Source organism: Aedes albopictus, chromosome 2, assembly GCF_035046485.1.
Source record: "Aedes albopictus strain Foshan chromosome 2, AalbF5, whole genome shotgun sequence".
In the NCBI taxonomy this organism is placed as follows: Eukaryota; Metazoa; Arthropoda; class Insecta; order Diptera; family Culicidae; genus Aedes; species Aedes albopictus.
Window position 1 is genome coordinate 175,357,377 of NC_085137.1, and position 23,407 is coordinate 175,380,783.

At 39.0% G+C, this 23,407-nt stretch overlaps 1 protein-coding gene across 1 annotated transcript in view; it reads right to left on the bottom strand.

Annotated features, from left to right (window-relative positions):
- The window catches only part of LOC109418248 (uncharacterized), a 755,006-nt gene that overhangs the window by 674,508 nt on the left and 57,091 nt on the right, over nucleotides 1–23,407 (bottom strand). Inside the window, exon 3 of the mRNA XM_062850749.1 lies at nucleotides 11,383–11,471. Within this exon, the coding sequence (XP_062706733.1) occupies nucleotides 11,383–11,471 (89 nt within the window). The remainder of the gene's footprint in view (nucleotides 1–11,382; nucleotides 11,472–23,407) is intronic.

Here is a 23,407-nt window from a genome sequence, read left to right on the forward strand (position 1 = left end):
GCAGCCTGTCTCGTTCGATTTCGCTTCATCATAGTCGTGCTTAACTTGAGAACCAATATCTTGTAATAAAATAAGTTCATGTTGCTACCCGATATATTGACGAATTGTTTACAGATTCTGATTTCGGGATGTAGTCTGCATGATAACAAAACAAACGAAGATTAATGGAGAATATATCGTCTTTTTTGTAAACAGGTTGAACATATGTTCATAGATTTGAGAAGAGTACTAAATACGATACTAAATTGGATATGTCCAGTCCAAACAGGAAGTCAAATCAATTTTAAACTACAAAAAGATGATGGATGGCCTTGGTAACCTTGTAGGATATCATTTTCAAGCAAAAGGCTCACTTTCACTACAAGATCTACGAAATTCCGGCAACTGCCTGAACCACTCAACGTCTGTAAACGAGGCATCAGATCAAATGCCTTCAAGCAACAGCATCCGGCTAAGCCAAGCGGTGTGGTACCTTCTTCCTACTATACACCTCGAAGAGTTGGATTAAATTTCTGAAAATTCCAAACCAGATGCTCTCGCAAATGAAGCCACTGCTGACTGACTGTTGGAAAACGAGCATAAGTTCAAAGAGTACCTCCCCCGGATAGACTGTGACGGACCAAGGATGATGTGTATATTAAAGTTCAAGGAAACATCAGCTCATTCATCCACAAGCAGGGAGGGAGATCCGTGCTGAACTGATGATGATGATTGTGGCGTTTTATGATATCATTCCGTGTGGTGTGGTTCTATGGAATGCCTTGCTTGGCAATCGAAGATTCGGAAAAAAAGAAATACGATTTTTTTGAATTGAAAAAACCGATTCATTTATAGATTTCGTAGAATACCGAAACATGATTGTGGCTTGATTATGTTTCGGAATATTGAATTAACTAGAAATATTCTTCTAGGTTTGTGCTCAGGGGGTGCAGTAATAGTGAAAGATCTCGATCCTGAGCGATTTGCCGCCATCGCCTTGACCTGTGGCCAGGGCAAATTTCTGTCGAATTTATTTCGTTTTTGAGGCTGCGCCGCCATGAACCTCTGGGTCTGCCTCTACTGCGATGTCCTGCTGGTTTCCAATCTAACATTTGCTTGCAGATATCGTGTCCACCCCTGCGAAGAGGGTGGCCGACCCTCCTCCATTTCCGCTCGCAAAGTTTTGTAGCTATCGGCTTGTGATGACATCGACGATGGAGCTCCACATTGGAGATCCAATTGTGAAGCCACCATCGAGATGGATTGAGACATGCAGCCGTTGAGTGTTCTCCACTACTGATACACACCAGGTTTCACTGGCGTACAGCAGCTCAGACTTCACGTTCGAGTTAAAAATTCGGATTTTGGTGCATCAACTAATCTGGTTGTTTTTCCACACCTTTCTTAAACTCACAGCAGCAGACCTCGCTTTCTTGATCAGTGCACCTTTGTCGATCTTGGTGCCGCCATTTGGCCACCAAGATATTGGAAACTTTCAACATTCTCCACTGATTGCCCAGCTACCGTAAAGCTGGAAGGGTTGACCATGTTTACATCCAACGATTTGGTCTTGTTGACGTTCATGGTAAGACCTGCCGCTAAGGATTAGGTCATTTAGGTGCTCCATGGTAATGGGGTGCCACAGCAATCCACGATTTGGTTCACTATCGATCGCACCTACCAGGATCTCGTCGATTACGATGAGGAACAGTGGCGGTGATAGTATACATCCTTGTCTCACTTCAGCAACGACCCAGATGGAATCGAACAAGACATCTTTGTGCACTTCTCTGTCCGAAAATGCCCTCTATTGTGCTTCAATGAGGCCGATGATTTTCTCAGGAACACCTCTACACCTGAAGGCTTCCTACATGTTTTCGTGATTGAGACGGTCGAAAGCTTTTTCGTAATCAATGAACACAAGGTAGAGAGACTCTTGGAATTAATTTTTTTTTTTTTTTTTTTTTTTTTTATCTGTATTAACGAGATTTTTAGCCCTGGGCTAGTTCATCTCGGGACCCACGCTTTACTTCCCTTCCGAAGGAAGAACTCACATTTTGCGAGTTTGTCGGGAGTGGGATTCGATCCCAGGTCCTCGGCGTGATAGTCACGTGCTTTAACCATCACACCAGGTCCGCTCCACACACAGAATTCATTCATTTGCTCCAGGATGATACGGAGCGTGACAATATGGTCCACACAGGATCGTCCGGAACAGAATCCTGCTTGCTGCCGTCGGAGAGTTGCGTCAATCTTCTCCTGTACCTGGATAAGGATCACTTTGCAGAGGACTTTGAGAACGATACACAGTAACATGATGCCTCGCCAATTATCGCATACAATCAGGTCACCCTTTTTGGGTACCTTCACTAAGACGCATCCAGTCGGCCGGAAATGTCGCGGTTTCCCATTCATTACAGAATAATTGATACAGTATGTGCGGATAGTACGGGGTGAGCTTTGAGCATCTCAGCTGATATGCGGGAGGCCCTTTTTGATTTCATGCTACGGATGGCTGTTTCTATCTCCTGCACTGATGGAGCTTCGGTGTTGACACGGGTAATGCGTCGAACCCTTGGCGGATCATGCTGGCGTGTTGATGGCGTGACCGACACTTGAAAAAGGTTTCAAAAGTACCCAAACCAGCGTTTCAACAGGTAAACCGGGTCGGTTATTAACTGTCCAGACGTGTCTTTCACGGGCATCATAGCATTCATCTTCTCTCTCTCTTCTTGGCGTAACGTCCTCGTTGGGACAAAGCCTGCTTCTCAGCTTAGTGTTCTATGAGCACTTCCACAGTTATTAACTGAGAGCTTCCTCTGCCAATGACCATTTTGCATGCGTATATCGTGTGGCAGGCACGAAGATACTCTATGCCCAAGGGAGTCAAGGAAATTTCCTTTACGAAAAGATCCTGGACCGACCGGGAATCGAACCCGTCACCCTCAGCATGGTCATGCTGAATACCCGTGCGTTTACCGCCTTGGCTATATGGGCCCTCAAATGGAGCATTCATCTTAGTCCCACTAAGGCGACGAGAAACATCGTAGAGGAGACGGATGTCGCCGGTGTTTGCGGCTTTCTCACCTTCGTCGGCTAGGGAATCCGCCCATGCTCTTTTGTCCCGTCTACATGAGCGTTTCACTTGCTTCTCGAGAGCCGAATAGCGCTGACGGGCTACGGTTTTGACTCCTCGTTTTTTCGCTCGCTCTATCGCGGTTTTGGCGTTCCTTCGCTCCTCTATCTTCCTCCAGGTATCATCTGTGATTCACTGCTTTCTTCGTAGCTCACCCAAATTATTCTCGCCGGTGGCGATGAAGGCGTTCTAGATGGCGCTCCATTGATCTTCTACGCTTCCACGTTCTGGAAAATTCGCAGCACGGTTCTCTAGCTCCTCGACGAAGGACCTTTTCACCGCAGCGTCTTCCAGTCGGCGTGTGTTGAACCAGTGCCCGATTTCCTCCTCCTGCCGCTGGATGCTGGCAATGCACAGTCGGATCTCGTCGATTAGGAGATGACGGTTGGACGCAATGTCGGCGCTACGTTTGTCCCGCACATCAAAAAGGCTTCGTCTCCATTTTCGGCTTATGCAGATGTGGTCGATTTGATTTTCCGTGACGCCATCACGGAAAACCCATGTCACTTTGTGCACTGGTCGATGAGAAATGTGCGATCCCATAATCACCATGTCATTGTTGCCACAAAGCTCTGTAAGCAGCTCTCCGTTCTCGCTCATTTCTCCAAAACCATGGCATCCCATGCCGTGTCATAGTCCAAGTCATGGTGAGGCTGCCACCTTAGGTATAGCTTCCGGTTGAGGAGCATATCGTACTCAGCCGCTGGATGCCAGAACAGACGTAGTTACTCAAAGTACTGTAGGTAGAATATTCGTGAAATTCCGTGTAGTAAACAACATTTTATTCAATAGCTCGGAAAACTTGTGAGCATTTCTTCCAATTTTTCAAAGTATTTCTACGGAAATTCAAGTCCTTAGTAATCCTATGGAAATATTCCTAGAAATTTATTCGAACAGTTTTCGCAATTTGTTTGTAATATGGTAATACGTTTTGAAATTTATTTGCAAACTTCACACTTATTTTTGATTACCGAGTTCGGTAATTTTTTGACGAGATTAAAACTGCTGAGCACCGAACTCGTTCAGCAAAAATGCATTGTTTACTTTTTCCATGCGATTTTGACAGTTGTTTTACTGAACCTCAGTAAAGTTGATTACCAAAACTACCGAGATCGTACTGCTGTTCTAATCTCGTCAAAAAAGTACCAATCAGGCAATTCAGAAATAAGTGTGTTGTTTGGAATTTATTTCGTAAATTCCGTTGGAATTGTCACAGCAATTTGTTTGAGAATGTTTTCTTCAAATTCATTGGGAATTTTCTTATCACTACCATTACGAATTCCGTCTACAATTGCTTTGATTTTTTTCGGCTTTCCTGTAAAAATTCCTTGCAGAAGGACTTTTTCCTGCAATTCCTGTGAATTCTTCAGACAATTTCTTCGTGAATTCTTCAGTGATGTTTTTACAAAATTCTGCGGCAGTTCACTGATATATGTTGCCTTTTACTGACATTTACCAGATTTGCTGGTATGTCATAAGCATACAGAAAAACTTGTAGTTAGAAGGCACAAAATGTTGCTTATTGACAAATTGAGAAATGAATTTAAAAAAAAATCGTGTTCTGGTGGGATTCTAACCCAAGACGCCGTATTCGCAAGACCGGTGCTTTAACCAACTAGGCCACAGAACAGGTAATGATTCTGCGGAATAAAAAGCCAGACCTGGGGCAGTTCCATTGAGAATGTTTTCGTCAATTTATTTGCTTCAAAGCATTTTTAGGTAATTGCATCAACAAGTTTTATTTTTTTGAAAATTTCAGAGGCAAATATTTCTAAGATTTTTTTTGGAAAATAATTCGAAAAACTCTTCGATAGTTCTGTCAGAATTCCTTTGACCATTTCTTCGGAAATAGTTTTTGATTTTTTTCGCGAATTCCATTAGTAGCTGCTTTGACCAGTTATTCAGCAATTTCTTGAGGAATTTCTCTCGCATAGTCGAGCAATTATTTTGGATAGGTACCATTCTGAAATTTCATCGGCATACTCTGTGGAAGGTCCTTAAAAAAATATTTTCGGGTTCTTGCGGAAATTTCCATTGAAATCTCTTCGACAACTTAATGGGAATCTTTTTCTGAAATTCCTGGTAAAATTCCTTTGGCAATTCTTATACTGCCATGTGTACCATAGTTGTCTAATGTTAATAGGGATTCCCATAGAAAATGGGATAACTATGCTGCAAACGGCAGCATAGGTATTCGTCCCATTTTCTGTAAATATTTCTTCACCATCTTCAGTGGACATTCGCTTGGATATTTTAATGGGAAGTTCTCAGGCAGTTTTTCGCAGTTTTTTCTGAAACAGATCCAGTGAGAATTATTTGGTAAGTTTATACGACAATAACATTTTCAGATTCCTTTGGCTACTCTATTGAAAGTCGCAGTTATTTTGTAAATTCCTTTAAAAATACCATCAGCAATTTCAATTGGGAATATTAGAATTTTTAATAGTCTGAGAAGTTTCCACCGGAATGATCAAAGAAATTTACAAAACAAAAAACTTCGAAGGAATTCCTAAACAATATGCAGAAGTATTTCTGGAAAGAATTCCTGTGAAATTCAAAAAAAATGTGGGATTCCAGTGAAATTTTTGTTTCCCGTGATGATGATGACTTTTTCGTTGATGAAATTTTCGACAAAAAATATAGGATTAATTGAAGGATTGTTCAAAAATATTGCCGTAGGACATTGTCGAAGGTAATTCCTTAGGGCTAGCTGTATACAGCTTTCTCATTAAAAGTTTCCAGCTAGCCTAGTGGTTAAGGCTCCGGAGGCGGCGGGTTCGATTCCCGTCCCGGTCGGGAAAATTTTCTCGACTCCCTGGGCATAGTGTATAGTGTAATATACAAATTCATACAATGGCAGGCAAAGGAAGCCCTTCCATTAATAACTGTGGAAGAGCTCAAAGAACACTAAGTTGAAGCAAGGCAGGCATAGTCCCAGTGGGGACTATGAGCCAAAAAGAATAAGAAGAAGAAGATTAAAGAAATTCACAAAATGTTTGAAGAATTTCCAAAGAAATTAAAAAAAAATCCAATGAAATTTCAAAAACAAAAATTTAAAAAAATAAGAAAATTACAAAAGAAAAAAGAAATTCCTAAACAATATGCAGAAATAATTGTGGAAAGGTTTCCTGTGAAATTTCCAAATAAATGGCGCATAGAATTTTTAGTGAAGTTCCGGAAAAGTAGGTGGTGACATTTTCGAAAAAAATGATTGGATTTATTCCGAATGATTGTTCGAAAAAATTGTCGTAGGAATTTAAAAATAAATTGTTGTAGAAATTCCTAAGGACTAGCTGCATACAGCTGCCTAATTAAAGAAATTCACAAAATGTTTGAAGAATTTAGAAGAAAATCAAAAAACAAAAAAATCAGGAGAAATAAAATTAACAAAAATGCCAAAAAAACAAAAGAAATTTTCCAAGAAATTTCCAAAGAAATTTCTAATGACATTTCTGAAGAAATTTTTCGGAAATGGTAATAAAAATGCAATGAAAGACAAAGGAAATACAGAATGAATCGGCATAAAATTGTCGAAGTAATTCTCGAAAGCTCTAGAAATGGAATTCGCAAAAGTATTTGCGAACAATCCGTTAAAATTCCACCTACAACTTTAAGGCGATACGGAACGCCGTGCTATTTTTCCTATCTTCCCTCTCTTTCTAACAATTTGCCTGTCGAGTTTCAATAAGGTTATCTCGATTTCTATCACTCAGAAGAGGCTGAAAAACAATCAGCATGTGCATTGCATGAAATTGAATTGCTGAGGAGCGATTCCAAGCAACAGCATCAAAATTAAGGAATTTTTTTAATTCATGATTTTCTATTAACCTAAAACTTTGCACAGTTTTCCAGTTCCATCTAAATCGCCATTTTGCGATATAAATTTTTTATTTTGAATCACGAGTAACTTTTCAAAAGGGTGTATGTGAAAATGGTTCGAAAATATTTAAAAATCTTCACAGCAAAAACGGTTCGTTCGATTGTTGTGAATTTTTCAGCAAAGTTAGATAACTGAATGGTGATTCCTAAGAAAATATACACTGTGAAAAAAAATCTTTTTTAACATTAAAAAATATGATTTTTGTCACAAAAACTCAAATATCTCAAAACCCTATCTTTTTACCAACATAATTTTTTTAGGGAAAACGGTCCATTGTATTAGCAATCTACCATAAAAATTTGGTGATGGTAAAAAAGTTATGACATTTCAAACATTTCACAATTTTCACATTTAGTCATAAAATTTTTTTTCTGTGTAAATCATTTTGGCTGGAAATCGCAGTTTGATGCTGATTTTATTGTCAATGGCCTTACGTGAGTTAAACAAGTTGTTTTATTATGTATTATTATGTATGTTATATGTACAGTAATGATCCAATTTTATCACGCCCTCCGCGCATCAGTCGTTTATTCATTAATTTGCTGTTACATTTGAGGACAAGTGTTTTCACTCTTCTTCAAGATGAATGTTGAAAGCGTGTTTTACAACGTTAAAAATATTGAAATGGGTATAGATGTTGAAGAATATTTCAAAGCATTTTTGAAAAGGGGCGTGATTAAATTGTTTAAACAGATGTCGCTGATAGTACGGCGGCATGACTCTCTGCATTTAGCACTTCTGGCAATTTCTCAGTTGTTGTCGTTTCCGAACTTCCTGTGCCCTGCTTTACCGATGATATACAGATTGCTCGTTTGTAAAAGTCTAGACAAATGCGTAAATTTGTATTCAATGCGGACATTTGGGCATAACCAGTCACTTTCAGTTTATCTATGGTGCTTTCGGTGAGATTTCGTAACTCTTTTGAACATTTTTTCCATCAAACGGCCTACAAAAGAGCGTTGAGTTGTAGTCCGTTGAGAAAGCAACTACTCATGTTGTTCGTTAGATTATAATAAACAAAATCACTTATAAGTTTTAACTGACTAGTTTGGTGTCGTTTGCTTGGCTGAAGAAAAAAAATTACTCTAAATTGTTTAATATCCATAGCGGTGGATTTTTTTTTAATTTTTCGTGAGCATTGTCATGGTATGTACACAGACAAACAAACGTAACACTGGCGAAATTTTCATTGGCCACGCCTTTAACGATCATCTTAAATCTTGGTTGTGGCTTTCATAACCAAAAGCGTGCCAATCGTTTTTCTTTGCATTTGACGTTTCACACTAGCGCCTTCTGTTGGCGATATTACACAACGCAGTGTTTCGTGAAACATTTCCACCAGGTGGTGGTAGTGTGAACTGGGCGATGGATTTTCACGAAAATTGTTCTAGGTATTTCATCTGTTTGTCTGTGGTATGTAACTCTCATGCATCTGATGTTGTTGAAGTTATTCCACCGACGAACCGACGTGACAGGGGCGTTTCAAAAGTGCCCCCCTAAATTTAACGGTCGGCCAGCAAAGCGAGAGAACGCTTCTGTCAAATCAGCGCAGACGCGAACCTTTTCCTATATGAACACACGGGGGTTTGGGGCCAAGCTATCAAAACAACTCGAACCGTTATAGAGGTGGCGGTAGTGTTCGGTTATTTTTCATCATGGCGTCGAGGACAATAAATTTGAATTTGTTTGTTCTAGCTGTCGCGTTGGTTCGTCGGTGGTTACTCGCTTTCATCCGATCATAAAGTCTGTTCTCTAAGAGGTAATTTTTTGCAGATAAACTGCCCATAACTGCATATTTGTAACATTTGCAGTTTTTGTCAATATTGAGTTAATACCGAGGCTCATCTCCAAATCATCAGTACTTTCATCTATCCAAATGAACTTTACAAGTTTGTTCCACAAAATGTGAAAAAAACTAGTCGTTTTGTCTCATTAACAAATATTAACGAATGTAACCGCATAACAGTCACACTGAGAATACACACTGGCCTCATAGTGTACAACCAATCATATTTTGCTCTAATATTTTTTTGAACTTTTCGCCCAGCATACAAAAAAAGCTGCAGAAGATTTAATGGCGAAGTAATTAACTTTGAATTTTTTTTCAAATTTTTCCTTTTCCATACTATTGCAAGTTGCAAACTTTGACCTCAATTTTCTCCAATGCCTACTTTTGTCGAATGTGACTGTTATGCAGTTGTGGGCAGTAAACTAGATATATACGAGTATATAAAACATTTATTTGACAGCTTTTATCTTAAAAATACGTTTAATTCCATGTTTCTTATTACCAACAGGTTTTCAACACTATTAGGAGATTTTTTTTACCAGTCACGTACAATAAAAAGTGTGACACTCTCAATATTTTTGATCACAACACTGGATCGCGTCTTTACAATAAAATCAGCATCAAACTATAATTCTCGAAATAATTAACACAGAAAAAAATGGTTTGTTATTAAATGTAATAATTGTGAAATGTTTGAAATGTCATAACTTTTTTGTTTATTAGTTCACCATCACGAAATTTTTATGGTAGATAGCTAATATAATGGGCCATTTCTCCTAAAAAAATTACGTTGGTAAAAAGATAGGGTTTTGGGATATTTAAGTTTTTGTGATTTTTTTATGTAAAAAAAATGTTTTTACAGTGTATGTTTTCTTAGGAATCACCATTTGGTTATCTAACTTTGCTGAAAAAATCATTAAAATCGAACAATCCGTTTTTGCTGTACAGCTTTTAGAATATTTTTGAACCATTTTTGCATGCACCCTTTTGAAAAGTTAGTCGTGCGTGACTGAAGATGAAGGTTTGATATCGAAAAATGGCGATTTAGATGAAATTGAAAAACTGTGCAAAGTTTCAGATATTTTTGAAATGGTCGTTCAGGATCGACTAACATGACTCCGTGGAATTCCAGTGAGAAAAAATAAAAGTAAACTTCAGGAGAAATTTCGAATTTCTTACCAAAGAATGACCAAAGAAATCCCGAAGAAATTGACGAAGGAATGGCCAAAGGAGTTTCTAAATATATTTTCGAAAAATTCCCAAATAAATGGACGAACTAATTTTTAATGCATAACTGGACTGGAGGAATTCGCAAATAAATTGTCATTATTCTTCAAAATGTTGGCGAAGGAATTCACAAGGGAATAGATAAGGGAATTTTCATGAAAATAGCTAAATCAATTGTCAAAACCAAAATTTCAAACGCATTTACGAAAAAATGAGAAGGATTTCCTGAATAGCAACCTTTCACCTGGTGGTGGTGGTGGTGAAATTCACCATATACTATTCATGGTCAAAAAATTAGCTATTTTGGCGAACGCAATCAAAAGTTATACAATATTTTCTGTGTGCCAATTTCATCGTGGACACCCTTTATAATCAGGTGAGAAAATATTAACTGAAATATTTTGGTCGTTATGCTAAAGTTATATCTATTTCAATTAAGAAGAAGAAGTAGAATTTGACCAAATTTTCGAATAAACAGTTTCGGTCAAATTATAGTTTTTGACCATCCTATGTGCCATACTGTCCCGTAGAAGAGAATTGAATTCAGGTTGTGCCAGAAATAGACGGACAAATAATTCGAGGAATAACTGATCCATTAAATTATTTTAAGGATATCTATTATATTTCTTTTACAATATTTTTGGAAGCTAAATTATAAATAAGTAATTCATATCAAATTGTCCATAAGGCGTTTAGTGAGGTGCAAGAATGAATTCGATTCGGAATCAGATAAAAACCCTGAGACTTTTCAGAGTTTCCCATAACATTTTTTCTCTTGTCTGCTCTATATAAGAGGTTTAGATCCCAGAAACAGTAAAAACATTCATTTTTTAAACACTCGAAAAATTAGCCGCCTTCTACCTATCAATAGATGCCTTACAGCCTTACGATTAATTTAACATCAAATCCATTTGCACTCCCACCAGTAAACGTTGCTGCTTAGACTCAAGAAAATCAATTAACGCTCATAAAATATGCATTGGCATGAATGCTTCGCATCTACCTGAGTAATTGCTAATTAATAGGAAGCGACAGTGACGTGTAGGTACCACCAACCGGCGGCAAACAAGCGAGCAGAACCAGAAACGCTTTCAGCAGCGAACGTGTCTCGCTTGTCTTCCAATATTGAAACACGACGCCGCGCTTCGGAACGATAGACAGACGCGGCAGCGACGACGGTGATCGAGATTCAAGATTCGGAATTATATTGCGCTTCACTAAATCGCTTCCCGGTTTCTTGAAGGTTTATCAACATGCCGCCGCCGCTGCTGTAGAGGCGCTTCATCCAATCGAGGAAAGGATTCGTACAAGAGTTGATTCACAAAGATGATGATGATGATGATGGTGATGCGAGAAGAATGACGCAATTACCTGTGATTTCATCGTACTCGCTGATCTCGCATTTGTTACCCTTGAAGCCGGTAGGGCAAATGCAGGTGATGGCATTGTCACCGATGTGCCTGGAAAAAAATATGAGAAGGAGGAAAAAAATGAGAAATTATTGGAGTTGAGGCTGAGCTTTGTTCGTGAAAGAGAAACTCGACAGGGATAATTTTATGGGCTATGTCATTGAATGGGGTTTTATATTTTTCATGGATGCTTTCAGTATACTTTGTGGTGTTGTTAAAGTACAGGTTACTGTAGAGTTCCTGAAGAGTACTGGAGTTCGAATGAGGAGTAGAGCATGGGTTTTTCGAGAAAGAAAAGTAATTCTAAAATTCCCAGCTAAGGTTTGTGGCAGCAGAAAACTTGAATTTCAGCTAATTATAAACAATTCAATTTTTAAGGATCAATAAAATGTTTAAAAAAATATGGGGAATCACGCCACTTGGGCGGTGGCTTCTATATTCGTCTGTTTTCCACTATAACTCAGTCAAATTTGAACCAACCCAAGTAACATTTTATAGTCAAATAGACTCCCGAGCAGAAGGACATACCTTACGAATACCATGCGAAGAGCAACATGTGATCTAATATCTAAAATTGTTATTGCTGCGTTATTCTACGAAATGTTATGAGAACATCACAATAACACTTGGAGGTATTTGAGCAGAGTTTTGTATTGATGTAGTATTTGTTGGTTTAGCTGTGAGAATAACCGAAGAACAAGATTTGATATTACATCATGAAGTCATCGAACAAATGAAACATTCAATAACAAGGAATGTTATTTGTGTGTTATTCAATAACTTTGCAATTACAAATACAGCATTTGAAATTTTAGGTATGCATTCATTATTGAAATAACAGAACTTGTTATTTTCTAGGTGTTATTTATACAAAATTTTGGTATTCATTTTTGTTATTTTGCAACTTATTACCACCTAATTAAGGGCATATCAAGGTATGATAGTATTTAAGATAAATACATTGATATGTTATTCACTTGTTTTTTTCTTCTGCTCGGGCTAGAAGAGGTTCTTAGAACCACCATAAAACCAAAATAAAAGGTATAAGGTTTTATGACAGTTCTCAAAAGCTCTACAAGACTAATTGGTCATCAAAATGTTACTTGGGAATTGACACAATTTTTGAAATGTGGTGAGATAGGTATAGTTTCTACCCGTGTACAACATTTCAAGTCAATTGGTTCAAAATTGACTGAGTTATGGTGGAAAACAGACGAATATAGAAGCCACCGCCCAAGTGGTGCGATACCCTATATTTGAAACCTCTCAGCAATGTATTTGATAAAACATAGATTTTCTTGAAACCAATCTCGCTATGTGGTCATTTTCGTACCATCGGAGAATTTATATTGTGTCACCAGTTGTAAAATAAGCTTCAGCCTAATTCCAGGGGAAAGGTTGGTTTTACTGGGCTGAAGGGTTCCATAAACAAGTCGTCCAGAAACTACTACAGTCTAAGATTAATTCATATTTTGCTAAAGATACCTACAAAAATTCTTCCAGGAATTCGTAGAAAGCTCTCCTGGAATTTCATAAGGCATTCTTCGTGGAATTGGTTCTGGAATTCTTCATGGGGCGTCTTCAGGAATTCCTCCAGGAATACAAAGATTTATTCGGGAATACAGAGATTCATTCGGGAGTTCCTTATGAGATTCTTCCAGGAACAACTCCAGGTATTATTCAGAAAATTCCATCAAGGCGTCCTTCAAGAATTCTTCTTGTAATTCATTGAGCAATTCCTCCTGGATTTTTTCCGGAACTTCTCCAGGACTACATCCAGAACTTTCTACATGAATTGTTTAGGGATTCCCTAAGAATTTCCTCTTTAGATTGCTCCCGGGATTTCTCCTGGGGTTTCTTAAGGAACTGCTACAGGAATTCCTCATGAAGTTCTTCAACGAACTCTTCTTAGGATTATTCCTTCAGGATTTCTCCAAGAACTCTTCTGCATTTTCTTCAGTACTTCCTGGGATTTATTCAGAAACTTCTGCTTGAATTCCCTCAGAAAATCTCGCTGGGTTTTCTCCAGAAATTCTTCCTAGGATTCCTGAAAGGATTATTCCAGATTTTTTTTCAGGGGTTTCTCCAGGAGTTCTTCCAGGTATTCCTTTGGGAATTCCTGCAAGGGTTCCTCCTGGAATCTCTCTAGAGATTCCTCCAGGAGTTCAATTAGAGATTCATCCAGGAATTCATCAAGGCATTTCTCTAGCAATTCCTTCACGAAAACCTCCAGGTATTCCTCCAGGCATTCATCAAGGAATGTTCCAGGGACTCCTCTAGAAATGCCTCAAAGAATACCTCCAGGAATTACTTCAGGAATTTCTCCAGGAACTGATTCAGGAATTCCTCCAGAAATCATCCAATTTTCCTTCAATAATTCTTCCAGGAACTTATCCCGGAATTCCTCCAGGAGTTTATGCACGGATTCCTCCAGGAATTTCTCCTCCAGGAGTTCTTCTAAGAACTCCACCAGGAGTTTGCTCAACCAGGCACTCCTCCAGAGATTCCTCCAGGAATTGCTCGAGGAAAATTTCCCTAGGAATTTCTCCTGTATTTTATTGAGGAATTCCTCCATGAATTCATCCAGGAATTCTTCCAGGGTTTCCTTTACGAATTTCTCCAAGGATCCCTTCAGAGCTTCCTCCAGGACTTCGTTGAGGATTCCTCAAGGAATTTCTTCAGAATTTAATCCAGGGATGCTTCCAGAAGTTCACCCAAGAATTTCCCAAGGGATTTCTACAAAAAATTCTCCTGGGATTCCTAACAGAATTCCTTCAGAAATACTTCCGGGAATTCCTCCAAGAATTACTATAAGGATTCCTCCAGGGATTCCGTCAGGAAGCTATCCAAAAGTTCCTCTAAGCATTCCTCCTGATTCCAGAGATTCCTCCTGGAATTACTCCAGGGATTACTCCTAGAACTTCTCTAGGGATTCTCCCAGGAATTGCTGCAGAAACTATTTCAGGGATTCCTTCAGAAATTCCTCTAGGAATTCATCCATGAATTTTTCAAGATATTTCTTCAAAAATTTTTGCAGGGGTTCTCCTAGGGCTTCCTCCAAGGATTCCTCCGGAAATTCCTCCAAGGATTGCACTAAGGATTTCTCCCGGAATTTCACAGGCGATTTCATAATTTCTTTTGGGATTCCTCCAGGAATTGCTCCAGGGATTACTCCAGGGTCTCTTCTAGAGATCCCGACAGGAGTTTGTCCAAGAATTCCTCAAGACATTCTTCCAAGAATTCCTTCAAAAATTCCTCAGCAAATTCCCCCAGGAATTCATACAAGAAATTCTCCAGAATTTCTTGCAGCTATTGCTCCAGGAATTTCTCCCAGCATTCATCCACGTATGCTTTCAGAAATTCAACCAGAGTTTTCTACATGCGTTCTTGCAGGAATTCCTCCAGGGATTGTTTCGGGATTTTTCCAGGGATTGCTCCAGGAATTCTCTTGTGATTTCTTCAGAAATCATTCCCGGTATTAAAAAAAAAATATTCAGGGGTTCCTTTAGAATACTAGAGATACATGCAAGAACTTCTCCAGGATTACCTGATATTTTTCAATAACTGCTAGGATTTCTAGAAGAATTCCTTCCGCAGTTTGTATTAGACTTTTTAAGATAATTTTAGATGGATACATACAGGTGCCAGGAAATTTTCCATGATCCGGGAATTCTTTTAAAAATATCTCCATGAAATCTCTTAGGAGTTTATCTAGGGAATTGTTCAGGAATTAATCCATAAATTTCTTCACGAATACCCCCTGCAGCCCTGCAAAGGAATTCCTTCAGAAATTCGTCCTGCGATTCTTTCAGAAATATTTCCAGAGATTTTTTTTCTCCAAGAAATCTTTCAAGAAAATATTCATTGATTTTTTTCGAGAACTTGTTCAGGGATTCCTCTACGAACTTTTCCAGGAATGTGTTGAGGGTAATCCTTCAGAAAGTGCGTCAGAGAGTTTTCCAAAACTTTGTCAAAGAACTCCTTCAGAAATTTCCCCTGGGAATGGCTCAAGGGTTTCCTACAACGATTGTTTTATTTAAAAAAATTCCATCAGGAATTTCACTAGGCATCTCCTCTCTAACTTTGTGTAGGGATTTCTGCAGACGATTCTCTTGGAGTGTATCCAAGAAGTTGCCCTTAAAAATTCCAGAGATTGCTTCACGTATCCCTTTAGCAGAGTCTCAGGAATTCTTACAATAAATCCTCCAGCAACTCTTTAACACATACATATGTCACAGAAAAGCTACGGAAGCGCTGGTTTTGGTTACGCAGAGGCTATTTGAAACAAATAAGTGATTACATGCTATATGCTCTTCTATACATTTTTTCAGGAAATCCTTCAGGAATTCAGCCAGGGAAGACTCTGGAAATGCCTCCAGGAAATTCTTCAAATATATCTCAGAGTATTCCATACAAGAATGCTTACAAGGATACCTCGATGGTTTCTTCCAGTGATAGATTCAAAGCTTTCACGATAATATTTTCAATTATTACTCCAGGGATGCTTCCGAGAATTTGTCAGTTGACATTTCTGTAGGCTTATGAATCGGTGATTCTAGAATCCAATTGGGCCAATTACGATATCTTTAAACAGTCGTCGTCAATATATCAAAAATCACCCATGCACCAAGTGCAACATGTATAAAACGCTGATAAGACCGGTGGTCTTCTACGGACGCGAGACATGGACCATGCTCGAGAAGGACATACAAGCACTCCAGTTTTTCTAGCGACGCGTGTTAAGGACGATCTTCAGCGGTGTGCAGGAGAATGGTGTGTGGCGGAGAAGGATGAACCATGAGCTCGCTGCACTTTACGGCGAACCCAGCATTCAGGAGGCGGCCAAAGCCGGTACGATACGAAGGGCAGGGCATGTTGCAATAATGCTTGAAAACAACCCAGCAATGTTTGATTCAGTTTTATCTTGTGAGTGTAGAATTAGCAACTAGTTAAAATACACAAAAATAAAAACAAAAAAAGAAAAAAAAGTTTTATCTTGAATTTGATTTTTGCCTTTCTCTTACACCAAGGTGTACCGAAAGGATATATGTTCACTCTAAAAATGAAATCTTGATAGAACCCCCGGAGGGCCAAGTCTTATGCACCAATCGACTCTGCTCGACGAGTTGAGATGATGTCTGTGTGTGTATGTGTGTATGTATGTATGTATGTGTGTGCGTGTGTAAACACACAAAAATGTCACCTCACTTTTAAATATCATCCGATTTCAACGCTTTTAGTTTCAATCGACGCGGAATATTGTCCCATTGTTTCATATTAAAAATGGTTTGAATCGGTCCAGCCATTCCGGAGTTAAGGCCATTTAGGTGTTCCGGACCGGTACCCCAGGAAGGGGCCAGATATGAAATTGCAACAAACCCATGCATGTGACCCATCAAACCACGGCATTTTCGATTATCTGATGAACGGTAAGCAGGAAAATAATCGCAGACTATATCTGAACCGGTAGTGTTCTGGAACCATTTCCGGGTGTCCCGCCGGAAGTGGCCAAATATAAAAGTGAACCAAACCCATGCATGCGACACATCAAATCGCAGCTTTTTCTATTACCTGATAAACGGTATGTAGGAAAATGGTCGCAGACTATAGCTGAAGCGGTAGTGCTGCGGAACCGGTTCCTGGTGTCCCGCCGGAAGTGGCCTAATTTATACATGCGACACATCAAATCGTAGCCTTTTCGATAACTTGTACGATCAGCAAGAAAATAAGCTAAGCTTACATTAGAAACATTGTCTCGCTGAAAGTGGCCAAATGTAAAAGAGAATCAAAACAATATTTGCGATACATAAAATAGCTTTTAAGGTATTCTGATGAACGATTACCAAGAAAAAATATCTCAGATCATGCTTGGGAAAACTAGTAGTTTCTCGGAATCCATTCCCGGTGTCCCACCGGATGTGGTCAAATGTAGAAGGGAACTGAACTCCATGCATGCGTCTTATCAAATCGTGTTTTTTTTCGATAAGCTGATGAACGGTTTTATAGAAAATCAGCTCAGATTACGTTAATACCAACGGTAGTGCTCCACAACCGGTTTCAGGTGTCCCGCCGGAATTAAATGTAAAAATTAACCTTGTATTTTTTTCCGGAACCGGTTAAGGGTGTCCCACTGAAAGTGGACATATATGAAAGTGAATCAAACCCATGCTTGCGGTACATCAAATTGCTTTTTTGTCAGTAACCTGATGCATGGATAATAACAAAATAGGCACAGTCCACCCTAGCTAGTAATTGTTATCTTAGTATGAATCAGCTTCCAGTAAAGATGGCCAAGCAGTCAACTGATACTTTCAGCTCTGCCCATACGTTGAACATAACGGCGGAATAAGTGCCCAAATTCGATGATGACCTTGATAAAATTCTTGATATCTAAATAGTCCCAGATCGCTGTTTTAAGCATTTCCTCCTTCTTGTCCGTTACCTAAGCACAGAGATTTGGAGCTGATCACTGACTCTAAGGCAAGATTGATTGCGTCGACGGAAAGATCATGAATGCATATTGGACGAGAAAGGCACTATCACCACTAGGTGGATAAATCTGGGTTTTTATTATTAGTTTAAGTATATTATTAACACTAAATAAATGAATGAAAAGAATCTCGCGTTGTATGCAAAATTTCATTACAATAGGTCATTCGGTAACAGATATATTATTCAGACAAGCTGGACAAGCTCAAAACGATTATGTTAAATACGAAAAGTAATGCAAAACCTTTGAAAAAGGTGTATGATGGGTATACTGTATACTGCATACTGTATAGAGTAAAGTGGGGCAAAAGTTCGAGTGGGGCAAGAGTTTCTTTTGAAGTTTTTGAGCTTAATTCAAATTACATATTTCTTTTGGGTGTCAAGGTTGTTCGAACCCTTTTTGAAAAAGAGTGTTTCACTCTAAAAATTATGAAAATTGATCAATATTTCGAGAAGTTATGACAAAATGTTGGTTTTTGATAAAAAAAAATGTAACATGCGATGGCCCTTCCAACGCATGGAATGAAATTTTAATGAAATCGAATTCGATATTTTATTTTGGGGCAAAAGTTCGAATTGTGGGGCAAAAGTTCGAGTCATGTGGCAACTTTAGGTGTAAACCTAAAATTCTGCAAAATGTACATATTATCTCTAAGAGTGATGGAATTAGTGAGAAAGTTCGATTGAAGTTGAAAAAAAAATTGTTTTATCTGAATTTGACGGTAAACTACTAATTTTTGGTGTAGTAAATTTAACCCTGATTTGGGTAAAATCCCAATCGAATTTTAAAGTGTATTCCAGTTTTAACATCAAATATTAAGTGGTTTCAGGTATTCCTATTACCAAAGTGTCAAAATAGTGTGCTACGGTTAGCGAAATTCCACAAACACTAGATTCGAACTTTTGCCCCAGTGGTGGGGCAAGAGTTCGAATAAAACGCACACATACAAAAAGTGTTGTAACTCAAAATTGAAAAGACAATCGGCGTTACTTTGTTCAGCTAAATTTTAGCTCATGGATGATAGAATCACCACACGGTATTTATTTATTTTTATCTGCTTTGATTTTTTGAAATAGGTTGAATTTTCAACTAAGGTCGAACTTTTGCCCCACCTTACTCTACTGTTGTTCACCAGTGGTGGATTAATTCGGTTTTTGCCTTTCTCGTACACTAAGTGTACTGGAAAGGCTATATGTTCACTCCAAAAATGACTTTTTGATAGAAGGCCCGGAGTGTCGAGTCACATATACCAATCAACTCAGCTCGACGAATTGAGGTGATGTCTGTGTGTGTGTGTATGTATGTATGTGTGTGTGTATGTGTGTGTACAAAAAAACTCACATCACTTTTTGGCAGTAAACCTCAACCGATTTTAATGACCAATGGTTCATTCGACGCGGAATCTGGTCCCATTGTTTCCTATTGAAAATGTGATAGCGATTGCTGGCGTATTTTCGGTCCTCGGGTTGCTTATAAAACAACTGTTTTAATTAAAGCCGACGTTTCGAGCGTTTATTCACTCATCTTCAGGGCAAACTACAATTTACATACAAAGTTTGAGTAGTCAAGTCATTTGTTATACAAAAAAAATTACTCACATCAAAAGTTGTTTTTAGGTCAAGTGGGTTTGGACATGGACTGATGGAACGGCTAACAACATTACACTGTAATTATACATACAAATTTCGGACATAATGACTTGATTCGTTTTTACAATAATTAAAACATTGGACGGAGCACAAACTTACACAGCTTTCACCTAGGCACATCTAAACAGGTTTGAATCAAAATGTCTATGAGTGGAGACGTCAAACGAAAAGATGGAACATAAAGGACGGAAACATTAACAGAAACAGAGAATCACAGCGTGCTGTGATGATGTTCTGCTATCTTTCTCCGTTCGTGATTGAGTGCAGAAGACCCGAGTAAACAACACTTAAATTACTTGTGTCGGTTCTATAGTTAACCGTTTTGGTGTCACAAAAAATGTGACACATTTCAAGAACTTGAAGTGCGTTCAGACGATTGTCCTGTTCTAGAATTTTAGTACCAGGTAAATCGAATCGGTGTTCGTTTTCAATCACATGGACCATCAACGCCGTCTTTTTGAATTCTTCCTCCCTCTCCGTCGCTCTGTTCGGGTCGGAAGATTTCAAATCTGCGTATCGGTTAATGAGAGACCGATGCCCAGAGAGACGGTTTTTCAACTGTTGCGTAGTCAGCCCAATGTATGCGCAGTCGCAATCGGCGCAGGGAATGCGGTAAATCACATTTCTCTTCTCCAACTGCGGCGTTGCATCTTTGAGCTTCGAAAACAACAGTCTGTTTGTTTTGACGCATTTGAAGCCCAGTTGAACGTTGGGGAAGTTTCTATTGATGACTTTTGCGAGAGCCGGCGTGAGCTTCTCTACGTGGTGAAGAGATCGATACATTTTTGGTTCGGGATGTGTACTGCTGTTACTCTCATGTGTGTTTGTGTTCTTGTTGATATATCGGTTTATCAACCGATTTATCAATGAACTTGAGTAGTTGTTGTTTAGCAGATGTGTCACATTTTTTGTGACACCAAAACGGTTAACTATAGAACCGACACAAGTAATTTAAGTGTTGTTTACTCGGGTCTTCTGCACTCAATCACGAACGGAGAAAGATAGCAGAACATCATCACAGCACGCTGTGATTCTCTGTTTCTGTTAATGTTTCCGTCCTTTATGTTCCATCTTTTCGTTTGACGTCTCCACTCATAGACATTTTGATTCAAACCTGTTTAGATGTGCCTAGGTGAAAGCTGTGTAAGTTTGTGCTCCGTCCAATGTTTTAATTATTGTAAAAACGAATCAAGTCATTATGTCCGAAATTTGTATGTATAATTACAGTGTAATGTTGTTAGCCGTTCCATCAGTCCATGTCCAAACCCACTTGACCTAAAAACAACTTTTGATGTGAGTAATTTTTTTTGTATAACAAATGACTTGACTACTCAAACTTTGTATGTAAATTGTAGTTTGCCCTGAAGATGAGTGAATAAACGCTCGAAACGTCGGCTTTAATTAAAACAGTTGTTTTATAAGCAACCCGAGGACCGAAAATACGCCAGCAATCGCTATCAAATTATCAAAGACGGTCGTTATTTTACCTATTGAAAATGGTTCGAATCGGTCCAGCCGTTCCGGAGTTATGGCCATTTAGGTGTTCCGGATCGGTACCCCAGGAAGGGGCCAGATAAGAAAACGATACAAACCCATTCATGCGACACATTAAACCGCGGCACTTTCGAAAACATGATGAACGGTAAATAGGAAAATAGTCTCGGACCATATCTGAACCGGTAGTGTTCCGGAACCGGTTCCGGGTGACCCGCCGGAAGTGGCCAAATATGAAAGTGAACCAAACCCATACATGCGACACATCAAACAGCGGATTTTTCGATAACCTGATAAACAGTAGGCAGGAAAACATTCTCAGACAATATCTGAACCGGTAGTATGCCGGAACCGGTTCAGGGTATTCCGCCGGAAGTGGCCAAATATGAAAGTAAACCAAACCCATGCATGCGATACATCAAACAGCGGCTTTTTCGATAGCCTGATGAACAGTAGGCAGGAAAAAAACATTCTCAGACCATATCGGAACCGGTAGTGTTGCAGAACCGGTTCCAGATGTCACGCCGGAAGTAGCCAAGTACAAAAGTTAACCAAAACCTTACATGCGACGCATCAAACCGCAAGCTCTTCAGGCAACCTGATAAACGGTTAATAAAAAAAATAGTTTCAGATCATATTTGGAACAACCGATAGAATTCCGGAACCGGTTCCGGGTGTCCCGCTGGAAGTGGTCAAATGTAGTAGAGATCAAAACCCATGCCTGCGGCACATTAAACAGTGACTTTTTGAATAACGTGATGAACGATTAGCCAGAAAATAAGCTCAGACCACAACGAAGATCTTTATAAAGGCTACCGATAGTGTTCCGGGACCGATCTAGGGTGTCCAGCCGGAAGCATGCGACACATCAAACCGCGGTCTTTTTTTAAACCATGAGGAACGATTAGCAAAAAAAATAGGCTCAGACCACATTAGAGGCTACCGATAGTGATGCAAAACCAGCATTGGGTGCTTCGTAGGGTGCTTCGCAGGAACTACAAAAATGAATAAAGTCAATGCAAGCGATAAATATGTGTAAGGGCCGATTTCTTCACCTCGGCTTAACTCGTAAGCCAGGCTTACCCATATAGTTAAGCCTGGTTTAGCGCCTAAGACAGGGTAAAGAAATCGCCCCTAAGAGAACAAAATCTTGACTGAACTAAGGCCACATACATACAGACGTCTCACTCTACTCACTCTCCATTGGAGAGTGAGTAGCAGTGCTGCAATTTTTCGACAGCGATTTATGATAGCGATATTTTGCTTTTTTCATTTTCTTCGTTTTGTTTTTCCTGTCAATGTTGCTTTCCGATCAGCAACACGGGAGCGAAATGAAATAGGTACTCACACTCACATGCAGCGTGCTGAAAGCGAGCGTTGACCGGGCTAAATTTCCATTCAATTTTCTGTATTTGAGTGTTTTCACCCGTGGTATTGTATAGGGCACTCACTCTCACAAGCCAACGCTTGAGACGAATTGCCTGTCAGCATGAGTAGTGTGTGAATGATTGGGAATGGACCTTGTTGGGTTGCTCACGAATGGAGTTCTCGGACTTTGTCAGTTCTCACATCGAGGAACTGAAAACGACCGCCGCAGTCATTCATTTTCGGCTGAAAAACAGGCACTGACACTGATATTTTGCTGATCATGCTCTCCATCGTCCTTGTTTTCAACGGTTGAATCAAATATTAATCGTTTTTGCTCGTTTGACGTCTACTCACTACCAACATCAAGCCAGCAGCGGCTTGTGAAACGCAACCTGATTAATATTTGGCGATTATTTTTTTTGTAACGTTGAATATAATAGCAATATGTTACAAATGATATGTTTTTTTTTCTGTACTAAAGCAATCTCATCGAATCACTAAGGTGTAAAAATATACAGTAGGATAGGTCAACGTTATAAGAGAAAATGAAAATTATTGCATCAAAGCTTTTTCAATCGTCTTTTGCGTCTAAAACTATGGGATTTAGATGGGCATTTTTAGATTGCTTGCATTTTTTGTCAAATTTTACATGAATTTTGAAACCTATGATAATAAAATATAGCCTAAAGTGTGAAGAAAAAACTATGTCGAAGACCGTAAAGTCATCTGTGATTGTGAAAGACGTTATATCCTAGCTTGTAATAATCGTCTTGATGTTGATCGGTTTTCAGTGATAGTGAAGGTGCTCAGGTAGTCAACTGATATTTTTCAGCTCTGTCTATACGTTTAACGTAACGTCGGAATATGTTCAATTATTAAGTTTCCCAATTTTATTAAAATTATTGCTTTTCTAAATAAGGTATTCTCAGGATTCAGGAACAGTTCGCATTACGTCGACGGAAATATCATGCTTCGGAATGATGGCC